Genomic DNA, 25,366 nt, shown 5'->3' with positions numbered 1-25,366 from the left:
GAGAATTACATTTTAGCAAATTGGGGGCATATTATCAAGCACGGCGTTAAAATTATCGCCGCTTTAGCCGCAGAAAACTGCAGCTTCGGCGATAATGGGCTTGATAATATGCCGCAGAGAATTCCAATAGAAGCCCATGTTGACACCAGAACATGGGCTTCTATGGGAATTCTCAAGGGCATATTATCAAGCCCATTATCGCCGCTTTAGCTGCAGTTTTCTGCCGCTAAGGAGGCGATAATCTTAACGCCGTTTCTTGATAATATGCCCCTAAGTGAGGATAGCAAAGAGTAAAGAAATCGTTCAGTGGACTGTACCTGATTAACAAAGCTGCGGGAGGAAAGTTGAGACTATTTTGCCCACCGAAAATATGCCATTACAATTTCAAAGTCAGCAGCTCTACATTTATGATAGAGAGGGCCATACAGGTGGAAATGTTGGGGAGAAATTGAAGGAGTGCTGGGCAGAAATTAAAGATGCAGTGACACACCAGCCCGCCAGGCATATTAGAGAGGCAGAGGCTTTCCTATTGTTCTTTTTGCTTTGGCTTCAGCGAGCCATGTGGGCATGGTAATGAGGGTATGTTGATATTAGCTGGATTCTCCACACAGCCACATTGCCCATGAGAGCACACATATATGTAAGAACCTTAAACTGCCTGCACAAGACTAAGCTTAGCATATTTTTCATCCATTTTCCACCTCTAGGTTAGGGATGGTAATTTAATCTGTACTCCAAGCCTCACACAGTTCATGAGCAGTGGAGTATGGGATTCACAACAGAGAGGTCCTCTCTGTCCCAGGAGAGGGAAGGGCTGTCATGTGAAACTAAACAGCCTGCTGGCTGCCCCCTGAGCACAAAATATATTTTGATGCAAAATGAGCGAACTCAGAGCAATATAAGCACACATATTTATTTCTCTAAATGGACACATAAAAGGCACTTTTTCTGATCTGCGCTAATATCAGGAGAAAGATTTTATGATTCAGCCCTAGGTTTCTCTGTAAAAATGTCCATTTACCTGTTTTAGCAAGACTGTAAAAAGGTACAAAGCCTAAATTTGGAAGTTTTTTCACAAGTAACATTTTGCACCATACAGCTGGTGCAGACATGATATTTGCACAAAGTTAGTGTAAATGTAATTTTTACATTGGTTAGTCCTTGCAAATATAATTTTCACAACCAGCCATTGCACAGTTCCCTGGCACTGTGGCAAAGTGTCTAATCCAGCCCTGTTGCTTTGAGAGGTTTGATCTGCTGCCCACTCATGAGCATTGAGAAGATTCTGTGTGGCTCATTTAAGTTAGAATTCGAAATCAAGTGGATCATTCGTCTTACACACTCATCTCAGGTGCAGGCCTTAGTAATACAAACTAATCTTCGCCATTTAATCTGTTACAACTAATCAATGGTGTTATTGACCAAGGTTTAACGTCAGGAGCTTGTGTAACAAAAGTAATGCAAAGCATTGTGCTGATTTAGTTACCATTATCAAAGGGTGTGGGTGCAGCTGAAACCTGTTTAGCGCCTTGTGAGTGCCCATACAATCCTTAGGAAATGACCTCAAGAGACAGCATTATGCACTGAGCACACTATTGCTGTCTGTGCCACGGAGTGCCTTTAAACAGGCACGCCGGTGCAAGGAGGGACAGTGGGTCCTCTGACGATCAATCCATTGCTTCCAGATCAGCAGTGAACTCACACTACCCAGCCGCAGTTCATGCAGGTAACTGCGGAGGGGCCAGGTATTGGGGGATCTCAAGGGACGATGCAGAGGGAAAATTAAATAAATAATACATTTTCTCTCGGCATCGTCCCTTTAAATCCGCCCCCAACCCGGCCCCATCCCCCCACCGCTGTTACCTGCACGGACCGCGGCTGACACTAGCGTGAGGACAGCGCATTAGTGACGGATGGAGCACCTGCTTGAAGAAGCCACTCTGCCTTTCAGGGTGAAAGTGGCACCCACCAGCATTTCATAGGAGGAACAGAGATCCTCCTGCAGACGGGTGCAAAGTGGGCAATACCTCTTTGGGGCGCACAGCCAGTGTACCTCCTGACGGCCTCTTTGCCTCTGTACCTATGTCCATACTATGGGTCAGGTACAGAGACAATTTGCTTTCCTTACTTGCGTCAGCCACATCCCCCATGAAAATGAGGGAATGCACTCTTGTGATAGTGCCAATGCTATATGTGCACCAGGGCTATCTGTATTGCAGAATGGGTACTCAAGCAACTGCTTCCCCTTCTGTAAGACAACAGGACCCTAATAAAGCTGATATTTATTTTATTGGCCGACTTAAATACATTTAATGTAAAGTTAGCAATATATAATTTGTAGGCATGTGGAGCAGCTGTTTTTGTTTCTAGAGTTGGAAACAACATGGGCATGCTTTGTGACTGACCCCCAACTTACAGGTTTTCCTTGTATTTCGTGTTGCCATCTCCTCAACCCCCCTCTCTTGTTCATCACTGGTCAAAAACTTGTTTTGGAAAACTATGACATTCAAGCAGACTTTTGGTGTCCCCCATGGGCCTAATCATAAAACAATTTATGATTACAACAAGTAGTATTACAGGAGTACTCTTTTGCATTCTTTACATGCCTTTGTGAATAGACTTTCAAACATCCAGCCTCCTATTAGAGTAAGTGGAAAGAGACCATAGTCCTTACTATTTCTACTAATTGTTTATGAATGTTCTAACTTCTTTCACATATTAGTTGTTTTACCGCCAGTTCTCTAAGGTATAAATGAGTACACAACACAGCACTACAGGGTGTGCTACTCTAAGTAATTCAAAATGCCTATGTGGACAGATCTTTATGTGTTTAAATATCTACAGACCTGTATTTTGTAAACAAAGATCTCAGAATGGTGCCTTGAGACGTTTTTGTGCACCTAAATGTCTATATATCTCTATGTATTGGGTCATGCATTATCTTAAGATGATTTTGCTAATATAAATTTTGTAAATAAGCAAATTGAAGGGTTCTAAACCATAATAATGTGATGTCTTTATTTCTGGTTACAGGGGAACATTTACGTATCTGCCCCCAGGAATATACCTGCTGCACCTCGGAAATGGAGGACAAGCTGAGCCAGCAGAGCAAGATCGAGTTTGAAAAAATGGTGGAAGAAACCAGCCATTTTGTACGCACCACTTTTGTATCCAGACACAAGAAGTTTGATGGTATGTTCAAAAACTACTTAACAGGCCAAAAGTTTTTCTGAAGGGCCTATATTTTAAATAGTGCCCATTTTCTTTGCCATTGTAGAATTTGGCGTTGAGAAGTTGGTTGGCATTTCTTAATAGTTGAAATGTGTAATGCTTCAGTTGCTAGATAATTTCAGGGTGATGTCCACTGGTTGTTGAGAAGCTGCAATTTGCAGGACAAGTCAGTTTTTCTAGCTCTTGTTTCATTTAAGTCCTTTAAGTGCTTTGTCAGAAAGAGCAGGGCCACTGCGATGTTCTAGCTTTAGACCTTCATTCTGAGTTGCACCATACTGCGTGCATGGTAAAATTGTATACAGTATTACAGGTGCCATGTGAACATGTGCCCCGGTACAGTGCGGTTACAAGTTAAACCCCATGGAATGGGAAATTACCCTGTGAGACTGTTGTTTCCAAATATAAATCTACTTGGAACTGCCAGCCCTGTGGGATCTAAAGCATACGTTTACCACCTGCTGGGATGTAAGATATGGAGTGAGGTGGGATGGAAAATAGGGAAGCGGAACGAGGCTACAGTCAAAGCCTGATGTGATTTTGCCATGCGGAAGAACCAGGTGAGGAAATGCTGACCCAGTTGGAATCAGATGGAGCAGATTTCCAAGGAGTAATTCCACTCCCTCTGACTCCTATTGAGCGCATAAGTAGAAATAGAAAGAAGACGGCACTTGTATATACCATTTTAAAAGTGTTCCTAAATGTTAAGGTTTCTACATTGTCTGAAAATTTGGATCCACCATGAATATTTTATTCTCTGTCCTTCTTTTAAATGTGTAAGGATTGTTGTAGTGTCTGAAGTTTCATTGTAGTGATACTTATTCACATTGTCATGGTGAAGGACATATTTTCTTCATAGTTCTCTATTTATATTTAGATATTTTCACTATTTTTACTTCCCTCCCTTCCCCTCCCTTCTTTAATTTTTCGTTCCCCCTTTCCCCTTCCATCTTCTTCAAAAATCTATAAAGACGTCAATAATTTATATAGAGTTTATTGCTAAGTTTACCCTGCTATCTTGTTATTCACTTTTTCGACATCATTATGTATTCTTGTATTAAATAAAGTCTTTTGAACACAAAACAGTGTTCCTAATTAAATGTGTAAAAGTGTTCTTGTGGATTGTTATAAGTGCCTTTTCCTAAATATTTGTATAAGGTCTCGACTGGTTTGATGCTTCAGTAGAAAAGCGAAACGTGCATGTCTTACCAGGCAATAATACAAATACGATGTAAAGCTGCATTATTTTATATTATTTTCCTTTTATCATCTGTGCTTCATATGCATCTTTTCAAAAAACGAATTCCCTGGTTTGCATTGATTACACTGCACAGTTTCATTGATGAAAAATATAAACAGTGTTTCACTATATAAAATCCGGTAGTGTAAGCATTTTAGGTGCCTTCTGTTTATTATTCAATGGCTTTTTAGCACACAAGGGGGCAGATTTACAAGCCCCTTGCGCCACTTTTGCGTCACTTTTCCCATGTTACACAATGTTTGTTCACATGGCATATCGGCGCATTTTGACCGGTTTCCTTGATACCTTGACATTGTGCACACAATGAGAAGTTAGCATGTCTTATTAACGATTTTGCAAAAGGCTTGATTAGGAAGTGTGTTTGAAATTGTTCACTTGAGGTATATTCATGTACTAAACGTATCATTTACCTATGTTTCATGAACTAATGCAACTATGTAATTGAACACGTAATTAGTGTGTGGGTACATGACATGCTTTCTATTAATTAAAATCAGTGATTAAAAAATATAGCAAGCAGCTATATGGAATGTTTCCATTTAGGAAGTGTATTATTTCAAATGGAAAGACATGGTCAGCCACTCAACCAGCACAATTTGATTCAGAAAATGGATCAAATCAGCTAATTTGCATAGAATGGCATAGATGTTTGGAAATTCATGAAATGGCACGTTCTTTTCTGTGCAAAAAGCTAATGGTGTTGTAAAACACAGTAATATAAAATAGGCTCTGTAAAGAGTATATAATTATGCTTTGTTAATTAATTTACAAGAACACGTGCAGGGGTTCATAAAGGATTTTTTATGTGTTGGTACATGAATTCGTGATTGGAACCTGAGCCTGGTGTAACTATATGACTGGAAAACACATCAGGAAACCATAGAATTTTAAAAGGCGAATATTGCATATGATTTGAGTAATGCATTCTATTCCAGGTTTTTTTATATTCAGAGCTCCTTCCCTCATTAGTGTTTCTTAAGGTACAGCTATAGATTACACCGTGATGGATTAATGGCATATAACAACAGTTTGTGAGTTATATATCTGTGACACAGATGCTTCAAACACTGTCCTCTGGCAAATGCTTTTGCTATTTGTAGTGTTACTTTATGGAATTTGTTGTTCATGAAAATGGAATCAATTATACATAATCACAGTGATGGTTTTGGACCAGGAGCCAGTGTAAATGATATGACCACGCTGTTGAGTGCTCTCTTACTAGGGATTAAAGTAAAATAAATTAAACAAAAGTTTCTACCCAAATAAATATACTGAGATCCTCTGTAGTACCATATGCCGCAATACAACAAGAAGTATTATTACCACAGGTCAGTGAAACCCTGAGGAATTTGCTCTGAGAAAAAGTTTCGGAATTATGAAATAACGTTGCAGACTTTTCAAGACTTTGCTTCAATGCAAAGTTACACCAAGTGACACAAAGTGACAAAAAGCGACCCAAAGACTTGATATAGTATACACTTTTCAGTTGAAAACTGTTTTTGCTCTGTAAAGTTGCTCATAAAATAGCACAAGTAGGCCCTTATTCATGGGGATGTGGCGTAGGGCAGAGCAGCAAGGCACATTGCTGTGCGGCCCCACACCAAAGTGAAGGGCAGGAATACACTGTATTTATCCAAAATGGTGCATTCCTGTCCTTTACCCTTGCACTGGCGCAGTTTCTGCAGCCTAGCGCCAATGTAGGCACCCTTGGGTGCCTGCATTGTCTGCAGGACTGTTTTTGTGCAGGACGGGGCAACTTCCCTAACAAAAACAATTCTGAGTGGTGTTTTCCTCTCTCCATGTGTGCTGCAGAATGAAGCACACATGAAAAGAGGAATAATAGCGGAGAAATTAGGTTATTTCTCCTTGTTACGCATCACCTTGGTAGGCATAAGGTTTTGGCGCATCCCCAGGTTTACAAGGTTTTCTAAATCTGGGTAAGTGTCAAACTCCATGGGTGTTGCATGGGAACACCCCACGCAACTCCCATGGAATGCCTCCAGAGCGCAGAATAATGCAACGGAGCGATAAGCACTGCCTTGCCTAACTACATATCTATGAGGCCATTCAGAGTCACACAAAGTAGCTTTGTGTGGCCTTCTAGATATTAATTCAAGGTTTGCACAGCTTGAGCACCAAAAACAGTGATGTTCAGGTGCTACATGGGGCTCATAAATATCTTTCATAGTGCTTTGCACTAATTAGCGTCAGGGGGGGCATTCCATGGGTGGTACTTGTATGCTCCAATATTACTGTTAGAAGTTAGGTTTCTGGTTGGCTTGGGTATACTCCTAGGCCAGGCAGATCTCACCACTCACCAGAACTAACCCTTGCTCACCCCCTTGGTAGCTTGGCAGAGCAGTCAGGCTTATCGCAGATGCAATGTGTAAAGCGTTTGCGCAACACACACACACCACTGACACACTAAACACATCAAAAAAGAGACTCCACACAGGATTATGTAAAAATATCTCTTAAAATGTATATAAAACATAGACCACAATCACATAAATCACTTTGCCAACTAGGCAATTGTCATAACATCACAGTTAGTGCAATAAAGTAAATGATTAGAGATTGCACATGTTATAAAAATACCATCATAAATAATAAACAGTTCCTGAAATGATACTCCTTATCCTGTCATTACAAGGCCTAAAACGATATACATCATGACAGCAGGGCATAAAATGCAAGTGGGGTTAGAGTAAGCCCACATAAATCACCAGGTAACATCACACATGTGCAGCCTATCATAAATAAAACACCTCATCACGAAGTATGATCATAAACATATGAAGCATGTGATGAGTAAAACACATACTCACCAAATATTTCAAGATAACATTCAGTATCAGCCTGAATGTTTGGAGCGCAGCACTTCTGTGCTTCTAATACCCATAATACGGTAATCTTCCACAACACATAGGTGGCAGGCCCCCTGCCTACCTGCAACAGGTAATGCAGTAGTTCTAGTGATGTTTCATAAAAGGTGCAGTGGCCTCTGTCGAGGTTTACCCCATGCTGCTACCACCACGGCAGTCAGGAACTCCCCTCACAAGGTATGCGTCAACACGAGGTAGGGCGCACAATGCCCAATCCTGCAGGGAGACCTCCGTGGGTCCCCCACGCGTTCGGAAGTGCAAAGGCAGCTGCTGCAAGCATGTGAAAGAACTGCTGCTGACCAGAAAAGACCAGAGCCACCCCAAGCCAGGACGCAGGATGGCTGGACAACTCCCCACAATACTCTCTACTGAGTCAGGGAGTAATCCTCACACCCTGAAGGGGCACGATTCTCAGGCAGTGAAGGGCTGGTGTGTCTTCTCTGAGTGGGCCGACTCTGCCCACTCATTGACACCAGAGGAGTTCCTGTGCTCAACTTTTGGTTTATGCCTCAAGGCTCACGTCCAGCAGCAGGGCGGGAATTGCTGGAGCACCCTTCACAGGACAGTGATGGGAGGAAGAGGCCCTTCTCTGAGGCACAATGCAGACACCAACAGGATTTCGCCTTGCCTTCCGCTTCTCATTTAGGATGCTCGCAGGCTACGCAGGCACAGTGCAGGGGATATTGGAGCTGGCTGCTTCAGTTGAGACAGAAAAGTGCTCACTCCACATGTTGGTCAGAAAGCGGTCACTTCCACACGTGCTTTCAGTATCCAATGGCCGCGCTCACCAAACGTGCTGGTCAGGTGAGCTTCCAAAGCACAAAAGCTCTAAGAAATAAAGCGCTCACCACATGCTTACTTGGTCGAAAGGTGAAGAACTGCCCAGTCCACACACAACAAGGGGCAGCACTCCTCACACAGCTCTCCCAACTTTCTTTCCAAGCAGGTTTCCTTTTCAACCCATCAAGGATCTTTTGAAGTCTTTAATTTCCTTGAGACTTCCAACAGGAGGCAAGCACACATAAGCCCTTGGAGATCTTCTCAAGCAGGATCCGCAGCAGGACACAAAGAGTCAGTACTTTTCTTCTGCAAACAGATAGAAGCAGCAACTACAGGCCAACCCACCGCTCACACAGGGAAGGCAGCGCTCCTCACACAGCTCTTCTTCTGTGCAGGATCCTCTTGCTTCCAGCAGTGATCTAAAATCCTGGGGTTTTAAGTCCAATATTTATACCCCATTTTCTCATTGTAGTCTTTGTTTCAGAGTCCCTGTGCTCAGTACAAACCAGTTATGTCCTCCCTGGTCCAGCTTGACCATATGGATGCAGCCAGCATTGTGCAGAGGAGACACAGCCTATTCAGGTGCTAGTGAAAACGTCTCCCACCACTGTAAATGCAGAAAGGTCTATTCAGCCTGACTATGAGTCACCCAGGAAAGGCAGGACACATCTCAACCCACTTTGTGACTGTCTACAGTGAATGCACATCCCCAGCACCTGTCACTTCAAAACCTGACGGTGAGTACACAAACTGTCAGAGGCACACAGCATGGTAAAGCAAGAAAATGGCCACTGTCTAAAAATGGCATTTTCAAACACACAATGTAAAAACCACCTTCACTAAAAGCTAAGTTATTGAATTCTGAGTTCAGAAAGCCTAAACTCAATTTCTCTATTTTGTCCCAATGGAAAGTTAAACTTGTAAGATGTGACAAGGCAGCTCCCATGTTAACCTATGGTACAGACAGCCTTTCAATAGTGAAAAATGAAATGCACAGTGTTAGAACTGGGGGTCTCTAGTTGGCAGAGGTAGGTACCTTTGACCAAATAGGGACTCTTGCTTCTAAGTCAGGGAAAGGGGATTACACTACTGGATAACCCCTGCTCACCCCCTTGGTAGATTGGCACGAACAGACAGGCTTATCTCAGAGGCAGTGTGAAAAGAATTTGTGAATACAAACATTAATACAGTGAAAACACCACAGATGGACACCATGCAGGTATTTTTTATATAGACTTAACACAAGACCACAAATGACAAAAAATCCACAATACTGTACTCAAAATAGACTTAAAGATGGTAGAAGTAACTTAGTTCAAGTTGGTGATAAATGCAACACGTTTCTCACAAAAGTACCTGGATGCGTATCGCAAAACAAACAAAAGGTTCGCAGGGGAAGAGATGTGTCTGTTCCTTGATTCTGGGGAGACGATGCTTCGCGCCTCAATGCTTGCGCAGAGTAGGGGATGCATCTTGGTCCTTACCGGAGAGGAGGTGATGTGTTGATTCTCGTACTGCGTTCCGGTTATGATGCGTCAAGATGGTGCCTCGATGCGATGCGATAAGATGGCGCCCTTGATGCGACGACGTGAAGACGATGCATTCACGCCCGGCGGCCGTGCGGCGAACTCTGTAACTTTGGAGCCGCGACAGGCCCTGCGACACGCTTCTCCGGTGATGCGATGACAACCTCTGTAGCGGTGACACGCTTCTCCGGTGATGCGTCGGGTAACAGTTTTGACAAAGGCAATGCTTCTCTGGTGATGCGGCAGCGACCTCTGCGGCAACGACACGCTTCTCTGGCGATGCGACGGCAACAGCTGTGACTGCGACAAGCTCCTTCTCGTTGAGTCGCGTTTCCAGCTCCCAGTGACATGTAGGCTTCAGCAGACAGAATTCCCAGCAAGGAAATTCAGAGGGGAGCTGGTGGTGAAGTCTTTTGTCCCTGAGACTTCAGCAGGAGGCAAGCACAAGTTCAAGCCCTTGAAGTAATATTCTGCAAGATGATGAAAGTCCTTTGAAAGTTCCTTCTCCTCTCCTTGGCACTGAAGACACCACTGTAGGCAAACCCAGCAACACAGCACACTGGCAGGGGGTCAGTCCAACTCTTACAGCTTCCTTGGTTATTCTCCTTGGCAGAGGTTTGTCTTGTTGTTCCAGAAGTGATCTAAAGTCTTGGGGTCTGGGTCCCCATATTTATACGACTAAATCCTTTGTCCTCTGAAGGCAGAGGGGCCTGTACCTAGTCCAAACCAGTTCTGTGCAGTCCTGGAGCACTTTGTTTACAGGACTCCTTCTTTCCTTTGGCAGGGTGGGCCAGGGACATCAGACGCACCACAGGAGGTGGAGCCAGCATTTTGGAAAGCAGGCACAGCCCTATTCAGACCCAGGTGCTCACTCCTCCCACCACTCCACATGCAGATGGGTCTCTTCAACCCTGTGCTGACTCACCCTGTCTCCTGGAATCCCCCAGCTCCTGTCACTCACAAAACCAGACACACAATACACTTGCTAGCAGAGGCAGGCTGGATGGTTAGGTAAGAAAATACCTACTTTCTAAAAGTGGTATTTTCAAACACAGAATGTTAAAACCAACTTTACTAAAGGATGATTTTATCATTCTGAGATCAGGCATACTAAACTCGAATTTCTACCATGTTCCCTGGGTCAGTTAGGATTATAAGGTGTTATAATCAAACTGCCCATTCTGGCCTGTGGGAACAGGTAGCCTTCCAATAGTGAAAAACGAAAATGGCTGTAATTCACTATTAGGACATGCCACACACACCAGGGCATGTCCTACCTTATGCTCACAATGCACCCTGCCCTTGGGCCTACCTTAGGGGTGTCTGATATGAAGAAAAGGGAAGGTTTAGGGACTGGCAAGTGGGTGCACTTACCAAGTCGACATGGCAGTACCAGACTGTACACAGGCTCTGCAATGGTAGGCCTGAGACACACTTTACAAGCTGCTTCTGTGGGTGGCACAACCAGTGCTGCAAGCCCGCCAGCAGCATTTGATTTATAAAACCTGGGCACACATGGTGCACTGTACTAGGGCTTGACAAGTAAATCAAATAACCCAATCACGGAGTCACTAATCAATACATCAATTTAACATACGGAGCACTTGCACTTTGGTACTGGATAGCAGTGGCACAGTGCCCAAAGCATCTAAACCAGCAAAACATATCAAAAACAGAGGAGGCAATCAGTAAAAAATTGAAGGGAGACTCACGCCAATGGTACCAGGTCTAACACACAGTATTTCACTATCAGGACACGTAACACACACCAGTACATGTCGTTCTTTTCACATATATTGCACCCTTCCCATGGGGGTACTTTGGGCCTACCTTAGGGGTTACTTGCATATAAGAAAAGGGAAGTTTAGGGCCTGGCAAGTGAGCACACATGTCAGGTCAACAGGGCAATTTAAAACTGTGCATGCATATCCTGCAGTGTCAGGAATGAGACACATTTACAGGGCTACTCCAGCGCTTCATTCCCACTAGTAGCATTTGATTTAAAAGCCCTGGCACTCTCAGTGCACTTTACTAGGGACTTACCAGTAAATAAAATATGCCAATCATGGCTATCCAATCATAATCACAATTTACACAGAGAGTTCATGCACTTTAGTTCTGATCAGCAGTGGTAAAGTGACCAGAGCCCTATAGCCTACAAAAACAGGGTCAGAAAAATAGCAGGCAAAATGCAAAAAGTTAGGGGATAAACCTGCAAAAAGGGCCAGGTCTAACAATTACCATCAATGGTTTTTGATGCAAAGCTAAATCTAAAACGATTGTTAGATATGGATTTGCATCAAAAAATAAAGCCTCCTCGAGACAGGCACTAAGTAGGAGAAATTCATTTATTTCTTCTAACATTTTACACTCTGCACTTGTGCTGCACTGTGCAGCATACATTCAATTAATGAAATGTGTTATATTTAACATAGGTGTAGATTTTTGCTCTGGAAGGATACCCTTCCAATGCAAATGCCATGCTACATGGCTCATGTGTGCTTGGCAATAGGCAACCTTTTAAAGGATTAGTTCAGGGGAAGGTAGCAGCATCGACATTAGTTAGTAAATATGGCTTACGCTGAATGCAGCACAACAACTTTGGTTGCTGCGTTGCATTGCGCTATATTTTCTAAATCTGCCCCAAATCCATGCAGTAGCACCAATTTCTGCATATTATTCTCCTTTTCTTGGGTGGCCTACACATGGATGACTGCAATTTTGAAAACAATTGATGTGCTATTACTGCACTGCTATTACAGTGAGTCTCATAATGGAAAGCTTAATATCTGTCAAAACATTGTCAAAACATGTGGGAATAAGTGTAGGTGAGCCATATACCACAGTATGAGGCAGTAATGAATGTGATTCATGATGTCTGATGTGGATGAAGTCCACCCATTCTCAGTACTAATGGGATGAAAGTTGGAGAGATAAAGTGAGAATTTCATTAGTTATCACCTGTAGCCAGTAACAGAGCGGTCGGATACAGCTTCCACTTGAGCTTGAGAGTGAGGCTTGACTTAATCATAAGAGTGATATACTGAAGCAGTTTCTGAATTCCACATTGGAAATCCTAGTCAGTAAGCAGGGTGCCTGATTTAATGAGTTTGATTTTTGAAATGCTTGCCCTCATCTGGAAGCAAACCTTCTAAGGGCTGAGCTAATGGGAGCTGACATTATTTCTATATTCTTATTTAGGCTACTAGAAGCAATTTACCCAATGAGGAATATGATAGGCGTCAGGGCCTGGAGATTATGATGAAAGTGAAGTGAAGAGGTGGCTGGTTGTGCTGGACACTCATTTCAGCTTTTTAAAATTAGTTGCATGGTAGCAATCGATCTTATGGCATGTACTTCAGGGTTGTGTTTAAGTGCCATTATGTGTAAGTCAATGAAGCAGAAGTTGATGTCAGTTCTATTTAGAGTAGCTGCTATTCTAGTAGCCTCAACAACAAAGCCACAAACCGTCTCCATAACCTGAACCTCTACTGCTAATACATTTGTGCGCATTCAAGGTTGTAAATTCCAAGGGAAGTGATCCAGGATAATAAATGGCAGACATAAGCATGAAGATTAATTTTAGCACCATGGTTAGGAAGAGTTCCAAAAAAAATAGCAGATATGAGTTTGGCCTCTAGGTCGGTAGGATTGTATGGAGACATTTACAGGAAATAAGTCACCACTGCAGACTTCATGTCAAGATATACCGTCCAAGTTGCCTACAAATTGTTAGTGATTTTCAGCAATTGTGGGGCTACATATGGGACGAGGGCTGTGACAAGCTATTTGAGTGGGACAAGAGGGAGTAGAGAAAACCAGCTGCATTATTTGAGATGCACAATGTTGCTGAAAATGTGTAAAAGAGGGTTGATGGATGATGCTAGTCTTAGAAGAAACTAATCAGGAGGTGGGAAATTGTGCTCTACCAATTTAGCTTCAAATTTATTTCACCTTTTTACATAAATATTTGAACATGTCCAGTTATGAGGCTTTCATTTGAAAACAGGAGGGAGAAATACATTCTCTTTGCCTTTTGAAAGGGTCTTCATTTGTGTTTCACACTGTTTGACTTATGATTTTTCACAATGGCTACCATTTGCACATGCTCAAAATATCTGAGAACCACAATAGAGATATTGGGGAAACTCAATATAATTATAGAAAAGTAATCAGGAGAAGGTAATACCAAATGTCTGATTACACAGATATGGTAAGCAGAATTAAAATATAGGTCTATAATATACCTCCAAAATGGGTGGCTGATAGGACATGTGGATGGAAACTGGAGACTTCCATGGCCCTCAAAGATCTCTGGACTGCTGGATGGTCTGACATGGAGACCAAAGTACATTTATTGTATGTTACCTTCAATGTAATGGTGTCTACCAAAACATTACAATACTATATGTTGATGTAAGGCAGTCACAACCAAACTATTCAAGCAAATCAAAACCAATATGCTTGTCCCAGGTTAGCAGTCAGGGTTCAGATGTGCAGCACAGAGGCACCCACCCCTCAGGTGGTGGGAGAAACACTGTACATTGCCACTTGTACCGATCTCTCTGTCATCATTCTCTGTAGTGTCTCTACATGATTAGAGGCAGTTAATCATCAAGCCACTCTAACTCAGTATTTCAATAGCACCATCTTTAAGTGATTCTCTTGCTGCTGGACCAACAGATACCCTTATCCACAGAAACAAATCTAGGTCAGAATGCATCTCAGTGAACTGTGACATTCCCCAAAGAAAAGATCAGGCCTGTCAGCTACCAAGGTCATGCAATTGAATGAAAACAGCGGACATACCCTGGTTGGCACAACATCACAAGTCACCTGCACTCACATGACACAGAGCTCTACTTAAAGCTGAACCATCTTTGTTGACGATGAGAACAAACAAGTTCAAGTACCACAGTTCTGCACTATAATGAGCCTTTAATGTTTGAACCCTCAAATTGCCTAGCAAAGTTACTTGGATTTCACATCAACCTCAATCAAGTCCCATGTCACTAAGAAAAAGAAGAAAGCTTAGATCCATCTCACATTTCCACACAAAGTTTAAAGATACCTCCCAGAAAATTACTTCAGAACTGCCATCCAGACCCAGAGACTGTGACATCTAGACAGTGGCAATATTCTGCTCACAGGCATGTCCAACATCCAGCTCACACATATTTCAAAAAGTAAAATGATGCATCAGTGGGCTGAAAAAGTATGATCTGATCACTCCCTTATTCCAGAAACCTTATTGACTTTCCCAAAAAACTAAAATCATCTATCTTCAAGATGCACTGTATGATATTCAAGGCCCTCACTACTTAGCAGAAAAGATCTTGTTATTAAGTGTTGAATGCAACCAAAGTTACAAAGAAATGCTAAACCTTCCATCCACAAAACAGGGCCCTCTTGTGCTGTGTGCAATGGATCTGGAACCTTAGGCCAACACATTTCTGGCAAACATATTTACTCCTCCACTTCAAGAAGATGTCAAAAACCTTCCTTTCCAAGGAGCCTTCCTTGGAGTAGCCACTTTGATTGCTTCCTCCACATCACCTTCTAATCAATCAAATGCAAAGAACCACTCTGTAGAAATTAAACTCTCCCACTTGCAAGCAGGTGTTTCTTTTCCTCAATTTCTTCGCCCTTTCTACAGTATTATGCTGATTTATACTTTAGTTTCTAAACACCAGGACTGAGTTGACGGTCAATATCCACTATTTGTCAATTGGTTTAAGGTCCTTTAAATGGTGACAAATCAATGCCACAATTCCAACTTGTTTCCAAATGCAAACCTGTTTAAGTAAGAAATCTATGGTCAAAAAGGATGAAAGTAATTCAAAATGTAAAGCGTAGGCTTGTGAAACATTGCTTATTTTGTAACTTTCATGGACATTTTGTGCATTTACACATTTAGGCCTCAATATGAGTTGCCAGGAGTGGCATCCGATGGCCCCAATTGTCCTGAGCAGCTACATCTTTCTTGGGCTGTCTAGGCCTGGAATGTTCGGATCTGCAAATTCTGGACCCTATACTTTGTGTCCTGGACCAGAAACATTTGGCAGGACTTCCCTGTTGAGCTGCAGAGGCTGTGGCAGTGGGCTGCTGCTGTAAATGGCCCCTATCTGTCTGCGTACTTCAGTTTAATCAAACAGAAGAAGCCCCTGAGCTGAACTCAAATGGAAACCAGCTGTCTAGTGGCCCCTTGCCCCCTTCCACAACCTAGATGCAAAAAAAGGCTCCCACAACATTTACTATCCTCTCCATGCAAATGGTAAATGTATGAAGACTTCGTATAATTATTCCCCGGGATTGGGAAAACTTGTGAATCAGCCCAGAATCGCTAGGACCACTTGTTATTCTCAATTCTGTGGTAAATAAATTGGACCATATCTTATCCCGCAGAGAGATACTCCTTAATTCTGACCCTGGCTTATTCCTGTAGAGGTAATGAACATGTCATAATGGGGGCCTTGATGTGACATGCAGTTTCACGGTGCCTCACATGAGATTTTTCACTTGAATGCATACATATTTGAAAAACTAATTGAAGATACTGATAGGCAACAAATTGGGGCAGGAAATGTATCTCTGTAAGACATTTTGTGCATTAACCAGTTTCCTGCAGGTGAAAAGCATGCAAAATCATGTATGTGACATGAAATTCTAGAATTCGGCAAATTTCACTAGCTTAGATTTCATCCAGGCCTACATATAAACCATGGCTCAATTATAAAAAGAAAATCAAGTTATCATTCTGGATAAGAATAAATATTTGTGTTCATAACCAAAAGAAGATCAAATGATCATTCTGGATATATCAAATACATGTATTTTATTTTTCACAGCTAAATATTTGGAAATAAAGCTTGAATAATATGATGAGAAGGGAGAACATACTAAGCTATAAGCATAATGATAGGCTCAGGTTTTAGGATAAAGGTAGAGAAAAACATTGAAAGATTTTTTTGAATTCAGTGCATCAATATAATCTTGAGAGCGCAAGATTAACAGAGGGGCGATGGATGACCATGTCTAGAAACTAATAGACACACACATAAATTCTTAAACAAAAAGTTCAGAGTCTTGCCATTTTGTACAGAATTTTAATTTTGGATTGATGGGATTGTCAAACCACCCTTTGATTGATTGCAAACAGCCCTAACTTATTTTACCAAACAATAGATATAAGCAGCTATCATGAGAATTGCCTTCTAGTCCATCAAACCCATGACACATATTTTGAGATTAAAAGATAGCAACTCCGATCTCTTTGAAAAAAAGTTAATTTGTTTCACCGATGACCTCGCATTGCTATTCCATAGAACCTGGTACATGAATACAAAGGAATAAACAGCTAACCCAGATGCACCTATTTTGCCATCTCAACGAACAACTAATAGAGATCTCTGATTCTAGAAGGCTGCCATTTGAGGACTTTTCATTGATGACAACATTGTATTGACAGGTCTCCAGATGTCTCAAAGTGCCTGCCTTCACAAAAGATGGAAACCTTTTTCAGGTCCAATTCTGGCATCTTTGTTTTTGAAAACAGTTTGAAAAAATCAAAGTCTGAATTATAGATGGTATCAGTTGATCTAGAAAGTTGTATCGCTAAGGGATATGGAACCAAAAGATATCAGTGATAACAGGCTTATTAAAACATTGGGATGTTGAGAGCTCCATTGAACATAAGTGTGTGGCTCAAGGCCTTCAATGGATGATATAAATCTTTTCCAATAACATTCCAATTTTTGTCTTCCTGTTTTGCCTTTAATTCATTTAGATCATTCTACCCTTAGTGAGTCAAATGTTCTAATAACATTATAGCCGGTCTGCCTTAAGCCACACCCTTTGTCAAAGGCCATCTCCCTCATTATCTGCCTTTGATTGTGGCTTTGGCCTATAACTTGATTTCAAGGCCTTTAGCAATTGGTAAAGCTATTGGCAGTGGGCTATGGTGCAATTTTACGAACTTAAAGAATCATGATAATTCTGTTATATGCGAATGCAGGGCAACCACATAGTATTCTTAGGAACATTGCAATCTGGATCAGTACACTTTTAAATACTTGTTGACTACAAATTAGGCAATGCGCACTTAAGCAAGTAAATTGTTGTGTGAAAGACTGCAGTTTTAATCAGTGCATTTTTGTGGAAACCTACACCGGCCACAACCTTCACATAAGGTCTAAAACAGATACAGATTAGAGGACAATCCCAGTGAACAGAAAAATGTAGAAAACATTCTTACACCAATATTTCACCATAATTTCTCCCAAATGCTATTAAATAGAGTTCTCTGTACCCAGGCCACGCCCATTCAACTAGCAGAGATCCCTCTTCTTCATAGCTGCATATTTAAATAGACATACACCAATCCTAATATATTTGAGGAAGTGGACAATGTGGATGCATTAAGATCAGTGTGCATTATCTTTAATACTGGAATAAACACATTGAGTTGATAGTGATATGTGGATATAAAGGGACACAAATGCATTCTCCATACATTGCTAATCATCATAGACAACTAAGTAACTTTGAAAACTAAGTGCATGAGTCAAGTCTTAAATTTGAAATGTTCACACACTTGGCACTGATCTCAAATCCTAATTTCCTGTTATCAATTTCCCACAACAATTTTCAAAAACGTACACCCAGGACAAGGATGTGGCAAATGAAAAGATCAGCAGCAATTGTTCTTCTATAATAGAGAGGCAATCATGTCCTTACCCTCGAATGCTTGCTTCATTCCTCAAAGCAGATTGAAAAATATTACACTCCCACTGTAGTTGTAATATTATCATCTTATTATCACCAATTCCCTTGCATGGTGGCTTCACTGAGCAGCTGTTTCACAGACAAGCCAATTTCCTTTAAGCATTGCTCTATCAGCAGCTGAAGCCAGCCCTACCAGAAGGGTTCTTTGTCATGAATATTAATGAACAGAGTAGAATCCCTGCAGTGACATTGTTTCTCTATCTCATTGAGTAATTGAAGACACATTTTTGGATGATCTTTTTCAGTTCCATCCATTTTGCTGTGCTCACCTTACTTATGAAACAAAAGTGGTGTGATTAACAAAATGCATGCACAAAAGGATGTTTGTGTTTATTGTACTGAAAATGCAGCTGTGTATCTCATAATCATGGACAATCTGTTTTACTTCAAAGAGAAACTTTACTGAGGAAAAACAAAGATATTGATAGAAATGTTTCCTACAGTGTGTTCAAGCGTAACACTGACAATTGATTGACATTATTCTCATCAAGGATGTGGCTTTCCCCAGTCAGTTTTCAGTTTTATATAAGTCCAGCACAAATAATGTATGACGAGAAATAAAATCCCTACTGGATTGTACACTTGGTAATTCTGCATGGCTAGTTTTGCACAATCTTTAAGAAAAGAGAATGTAACCATCTACTGTATATCCCTTGTGCTTATCCTTCCTCTGATATGGTTAGATAAGCAATACCAGTTGACCTATAAGGCTGTACAGAACTGTCTTACTTCCTAAAGTTTCTGTTACCTCCATAAGAGAGATCATAGAACATCACTGATGTCAGTGGCATCTATCAAATATTATAAAATGATAATTCAGTAAAGGTTATGGTGCCTAAAACCCAAGCACTGCTTCCTTGCTTTTTATAACCAGGAATGTAAACATTTACTTTATTGAATTAACTAATTTATTTCCAGGAGGAGTCTGCTTTTCCAGCCACTACAATAATTTTAAAATAGTCCTTTCTGAGTAGGAATTTATCTGAAATATGCATCCATTATGTGCATTTGGCTACACTTTTTTCTTACAATTTCATAGTGGTTTTTATTAACACAGCAGTTTTTGTGTGGACAGACAAATCTAAAACTAGCTTTTTTCCACTTCCAATTTACACATGAGCTAACATGATTTCACTTATATTGCTATTTTAATGGTGACATTTCCTTTACAAGCCACTATGAAATAAGCTCTATATTCAAAAGAAAATATAAAAGGAATAAAGAGAGACTATTCTGCATGCATTTCTCATTAATGCATGCACACAGGTGCTTATTTATAAGAGTCCTGCATCACTTTTGCACCAGGTAAAGTGGTGCATGCGTGACACAAGGCTCCCAATCAGATTCATGAAGCCACACAAAGCCACCCTGTGTAGCTTTGAGTGTCCTCATAAATCTTGAGTAAGGCAACGCAGCGCAAATCGCTGCATCATCTGACACTGTGCCCAGGAGGTATTCCATGTGTGTTGCGATGGGTTTTCCCACCCAACACACATGGATTTTGACACTGCCCCAGATTTACAAAATCATGTTAACCTGGGGAATCCTGACGCCTCCCGAGGTGAGAATTATGTTTATTTCTCCTAGTTTTTTCCTCTTTCTATGGTGTTTCAGCCTCCTTACTGACAATGTATACTCTACAGAAATAATCAGTTGTAATAACCTTCCCTTTTCTTGAAATAACAAAAAAGCTATATGAACCCATTCCTTTGATAATTAGTTCATCCATTCATCTCAGCTCCTCTTTTTCAAGATCCCTCTTCTCACAATGCCTATAGAGAGATTTTGGGTTATTTATTTGAAATGGAGAATCCCACAAGCTAATAAATACAATATATTGCTAAGTCAAATGACTTCAATGAGAGCACATTGTTCAACCCTGGTAGCTTTGGCACAAATAACAGACGTTTCCCAGAAAAATGTGTGTTAAGTGTTTAAACAGCATTCAAACTATATCAAAGTCAAAAGCACAAACAGTAAAATTCCCTAGCCTTTCAGTAAAAGAGAGAAACATTTATTAAACAAAATGTAATAGAAAGGGTAAATATTGGCTTCAAGGAACTGTAGATAGATTTTGTCATATGTTTAGGTCAAAGAAAGCCAAGAAACATCAAAGTGCTATTATTGACCAGGACCCAGGCATCATTTCAGTCCAACCATGAGTGACTGGATTTTAGTTATGAGAAGAAAATTACACTGGTCAAGTCTTTTACTTCAGGACTTTTCCCACATTTATTAAAGTCTGTGGTGAGTGACTTTTTTTAAAAACATGCACACTAGCTAGTGTTTGTGAAGAATCTTAACACCAATCTCACCAGAAATGCTGCAGTTTAGCCATACCACTTTTTGCAGCAATTCCTGCTTGCATGCCTGTAAACTATCCTAGAAGTTTTTTTTTTTTTAAGTAGCAGGGTCTAGAGCACCAATCAGAGACTATTCTGTTAAATGAGGTTCTACCTGTTGCCAAATACCCTTTGACTGTTTTTGAAACAGGGCCCATCTCTCCTACCCCTCAACTGGGAGCAGCGGATAGAAATCTGAGAACTAACCCAATTCAAAACACAAGGCCCTTAGATTAAAACTAGTGGCAAGTCCCAGGCACAGACTGGTCTTTTGTGATGCCACATTTGCTCCTGTCAACCTTCAACTCCCACATTCCAGGATAGGAGGGCACTCATTTTGATTCCCTGAAACAGTTGTATTGACTTAATTTCTGTAAGATGGAATGTCCAGTAGAATTGCATTAATTACTGCTAAAGCTTTTAAGTAGCACAAAGTCATTTTTTACAAAGTTACCTTTACACTATATTTAACTAAAACCCTTCCTTCTCAACTCAGCTAGATTTCTGATACATATTAAAATAAACTTTGAATGTATTTTCTGGAATTTTCCTAACCTTTGTTTAGGAAATTTCACCTTGGATTATAATCAGGTGTCTACTTAAAAGAAAAAAAAATGGTTTCTTGCAGCTTAAACGTTGAGGAGTCAAAAAAGATTCTTCATTCATTCAATTTCTGAAACATGTTATCTAAAGTGCCATCTGTGTAATTTCAAAGTGCAAATACATTTCAAAATAAATTTCAGACTATTTAGTGTACAGGCAACCTACAATCACAAAGCTATATATTTATTCCTGCAATTATTTCATAATAGCACATTCTAAAGTGCATGTCGTGTACTTAGTAATACTAAAGTGCATATATTCAAAACAGTGAGACAGAGATCTGCTTGAATCAATCCAATCTCAGCCTCTGAAGTCATTATGATTAATTTACCCACAAATTCAACTGATAATAAATGGAACAGAATACTTACAAAGTTTTAAAAAAAAGCTTCTTCCTTTCCCTACACGTTTCACATACACCAACTCCTTAAAGTATACGTTATTAATTTTCTCGGCCCTTGCATGCAGCTTAGGTGGTTCAGCTGATTTCCAAAGTGCAGTAGTTGTTGATCTTGCCACTGACATTGCAATGAACCACCAACTGCTTGCCGGAGCTTGACTGTTACCCAAATGATTAGTACAGCCTAATAAAATTGAATTGAAGTCTATCAAGCATGTGTACCCCAAGGAGACCCACATACATCTCAAAGCCCCCTCCCAAAAATCTTTCCCCCTATTGCACTCCCAGATAATATGGATCCAGCTGCCGGTCTTCAAACATCTAGGGCATTGCTCTGGAATATTTACGTTCTCCTTATGTATACTGGGGTATAGTATATTCTCCATTGAGCATACAATGGCATTACCTGAAAATTAGGCGCACGTAAAGCTTTAGAGCTAAGAAGTGAAGCTTCAAGTCATTGTTCCTGAGTTTAATTCACCTTATTTTCCTGTGTCTTTTTACTCTGTATGGCTTGAAACTGGTTCTCAAAATTGGAACCTTCTGAACACAGCCACTTTAGCCATTGTCTCTGTTTTCTATGCCCTCCTGTAGATTGAAAAAATACTGAAACTATTTCCCTGGTTGATTCAATTTACAAAGGTTGATATTGCCTCAAAATGGATATGATGTGAAGATATACCAACCCGTTTAGTACCCAGGGTCTTGAGAGATAGGGATTAACTGCTTCCCAAGCAATCAGAGCTTCATTAACTATCCAGTCCCCAGGTTTTCCCAAATTGCCCTTCTCTAATCTAGCAGCCACAACTGTCAATTCAGGAGGGCACCAACGTTTAACAGGAGTTTCTGCATTAACACTGGGAATTCATAACCACTGAAAAAGGCGTTTCTGTTTAGTTTTAAAACCCAAAAGTGTACAATATCTAATCTTTTATGGATTTTTTTATGGAGAAGGCTAGGTTCTGGGCAGAAAGAATTTCTGTCACACATGCCAAATGAAAAGAGTTATCAAAAGTCTTACATTTAGCTAAATCAGTGTACCTAGTGCTATTCATTAAATGAGTCGCAAAATAATACACTCCTCAATCTGGGAGGGATAACTCTCCTTGTTGAGTGAGCCACATCAACTTCTTCATACTGATTCTTGGGTTGCTCTTTTTCCAGATAAAAGCCCAAATCAGTGCACCCACTCGCTGAAAAAATCCATTTCATAATACAAAAGGGGTTTAAGTAAAAAAAGGTTTTACAGAGGCAGAACATGCATTTTAACTAATGCCATTCTCCCAATTATAGAGATCAGCACCCTCCCCTCACCAATCCAATATATTCTGAATCTTAGCAAGCAAGGCATGGTAGTTTAATTTATATAAATCTGCCAATCTCTTGGAGACTCTTATACAAAAATACTTTACTGACTTTTTCTGATATATATTCTACAAGTCTTGAGGTAGAACGGTAAAATCTGTATTTAAAGAAAAATCACAGTTTTGAAGATATTTATCTAATAGCCAGAAAAACGTGAGAATTTAGTAAAGGTTCCAATCAAATCTTGAAACACTCTCTTCTCAGGTGCCAGATATAACACTTAGTCATCTGCATATAGTTTACATTTGATATCCTAAGAACTGCTGCTTTCACCTCCAAACTGTGGCCTAGAAAACAGGCCCGGGGCTCAATAAACAGGGCAACAAGTCTTGCTGACAGAGGGCAGTCCTGACTAGTGACCCTGGCACTAGGCAGGGCTGCGTCAGCTGTTAACCTTGTGAGCTGTGTTGGAAATACAATTACCTCCATTACATCAAGCTAATAATAACAGTTTACAAGGTCAAAAGCTCTCTCAGCATCTATGAACAGGACTACTTCAGAAATCTTGCTTAGATTTAAATAGTCATTATCTTCAGCAACAAATGTGTGTTGTAGTACAGTTGGCACTCAGGAATCAACCTAGTCTGATATTTCCTGATTAAAAAAAGCACAATCTCTGCTAACCTAGCAGCTAATATTTTCATAAAGATCTTATAATCTGTAATGAGCAGCATTTTAGGGTGAAAAGAGTTTAAGTCTTCTGGATCTTTGTCTTTCTTGGGAAAACAAGTGAGGAGGCCTTTACATAAGGAAGAGAAAACAGAACCACCCTTCAGTATAATATTAAACAGGGCCATCATAAGACCACTCTGATGGAAACCCATCTTTTCCTGAAGCCTTCCCTCTGGTCAAGGCTCTGACGGTAGCATTTATCTCTAATAGTGTTATAGAGTGGGCAAGATCTTGTGCAACTTCGTTGAACTACTTCGGGAGGCAAATTCTATCTAAGAAACACAAAATATGCTTCTTACTTAGAGGTTAGCCTGCTGTGTGGGAGGGGGTGCAAAGTACTGATGGAATTCTTCCTCAATTAAAGGGGCCTGCCCCATAGAGTGTCCGTTGATGGATCCCAAATTTCGCATGTTTAGCTTGCCGTGTTTTAACCCTCCAGGCTAACAGCCTCCCACTTACTTCTCCTTCCTCATACAGTTGTTGCCCATAAGTGCTACTTATTGATGAGTTGTTTCTTCATCAGAAACTGCTGTAGCTTATGCTTGGTAAACACTCTCTCCTTAAAATGTAGCGGGTTAGCTACATGAGACAGTTTCAACTTAGCCTAATGGAGAGCCTCGGACAACTCCCTCAATGTCATTTTTCTTATCTTATTAACATTGGCTTGAAAAGCAATAATCTCCCCTCTTAAAGTTGTCTTAAATGCTTCTCATATATTTTCAGAAGTAGAAGAGTGTTGATTTCCCTTCCAAAACAAACTAGCCTTCACCTTCATCCGTTCAATAAAAGATTCTTCAGAAAATAATGCTCTATTTAAAGAACAGCGTTTGGGCAGGGCCAATTTGTCAGAAAGGAACACGTCTACATTTATAGCAGTGTGATCTGATAGGTAATCTGAGATAATTGAGAAGGTAATAATTGTGATTTCCTTAGAAGTAGGAAAGTAATATATCATCAAAGCTGAACAATAATGAGAGCTGAAGAAGGTACACCTCCTAGTCATCTGTTTATCAACCCATAAAGGATTAAACAAACTATGCTCCTCCTTAATCCTCTGCATTGCCCTTGCCATCCTAGATCTGTGCTGAGGAATAGCCCCCTACTTATATCTATGTCTGATTTGTTATCAAAGTTAAAATCACCACCAATTAATATATTCTTGGAGTGATTGCACAACTAAAGAGACAACTCATCTAATGGCTGAGGATCATCTGAATTTGATCCATAGAAATTAATACGAATTTCTGCCGAAGTCCATATTCCGGATCTATCAGACGCCACCTGCCCCAGCTGAATCTTGAACTTACTGCTGGCAAGAACCATAACATCTCTGAGAGAGACTGATGCCGACAAATAACATATTAATTTGAAAAGGAGACCAATTAACTGAGGATATTTTGGATTTCCTAATATGTGTCCCCTGAAGCAAGGTGGCAGATGCCTTCTGCTCAGCAAGCCAGTCAATAACTGACTGGTGCTTCCGAGGATTGTTTATGTCATTGACATTTACTGTAACTACC

The 25,366-nt window shown here is 40.6% G+C and overlaps 1 protein-coding gene across 2 annotated transcripts in view; it reads left to right on the top strand.

Moving 5' to 3' along the window:
* Window positions 1–25,366, top strand: part of GPC6 (glypican 6) — a 3,429,025-nt gene that overhangs the window by 734,161 nt on the left and 2,669,498 nt on the right. For both annotated transcript variants that reach the window (XM_085622132.1, XM_085622131.1), the window contains exon 2: window positions 3,034–3,192. In XM_085622132.1, the coding sequence (XP_085478258.1) occupies window positions 3,034–3,192 (159 nt within the window). The remainder of the gene's footprint in view (window positions 1–3,033; window positions 3,193–25,366) is intronic.

Source organism: Triturus cristatus, chromosome 8 (genome assembly GCF_964204655.1).
Source record: "Triturus cristatus chromosome 8, aTriCri1.1, whole genome shotgun sequence".
Taxonomy (NCBI): Eukaryota; Metazoa; Chordata; class Amphibia; order Caudata; family Salamandridae; genus Triturus; species Triturus cristatus.
Note: the sequence above shows the minus strand (reverse complement) of the source record. Positions and strands in the feature narration are given on the sequence as shown.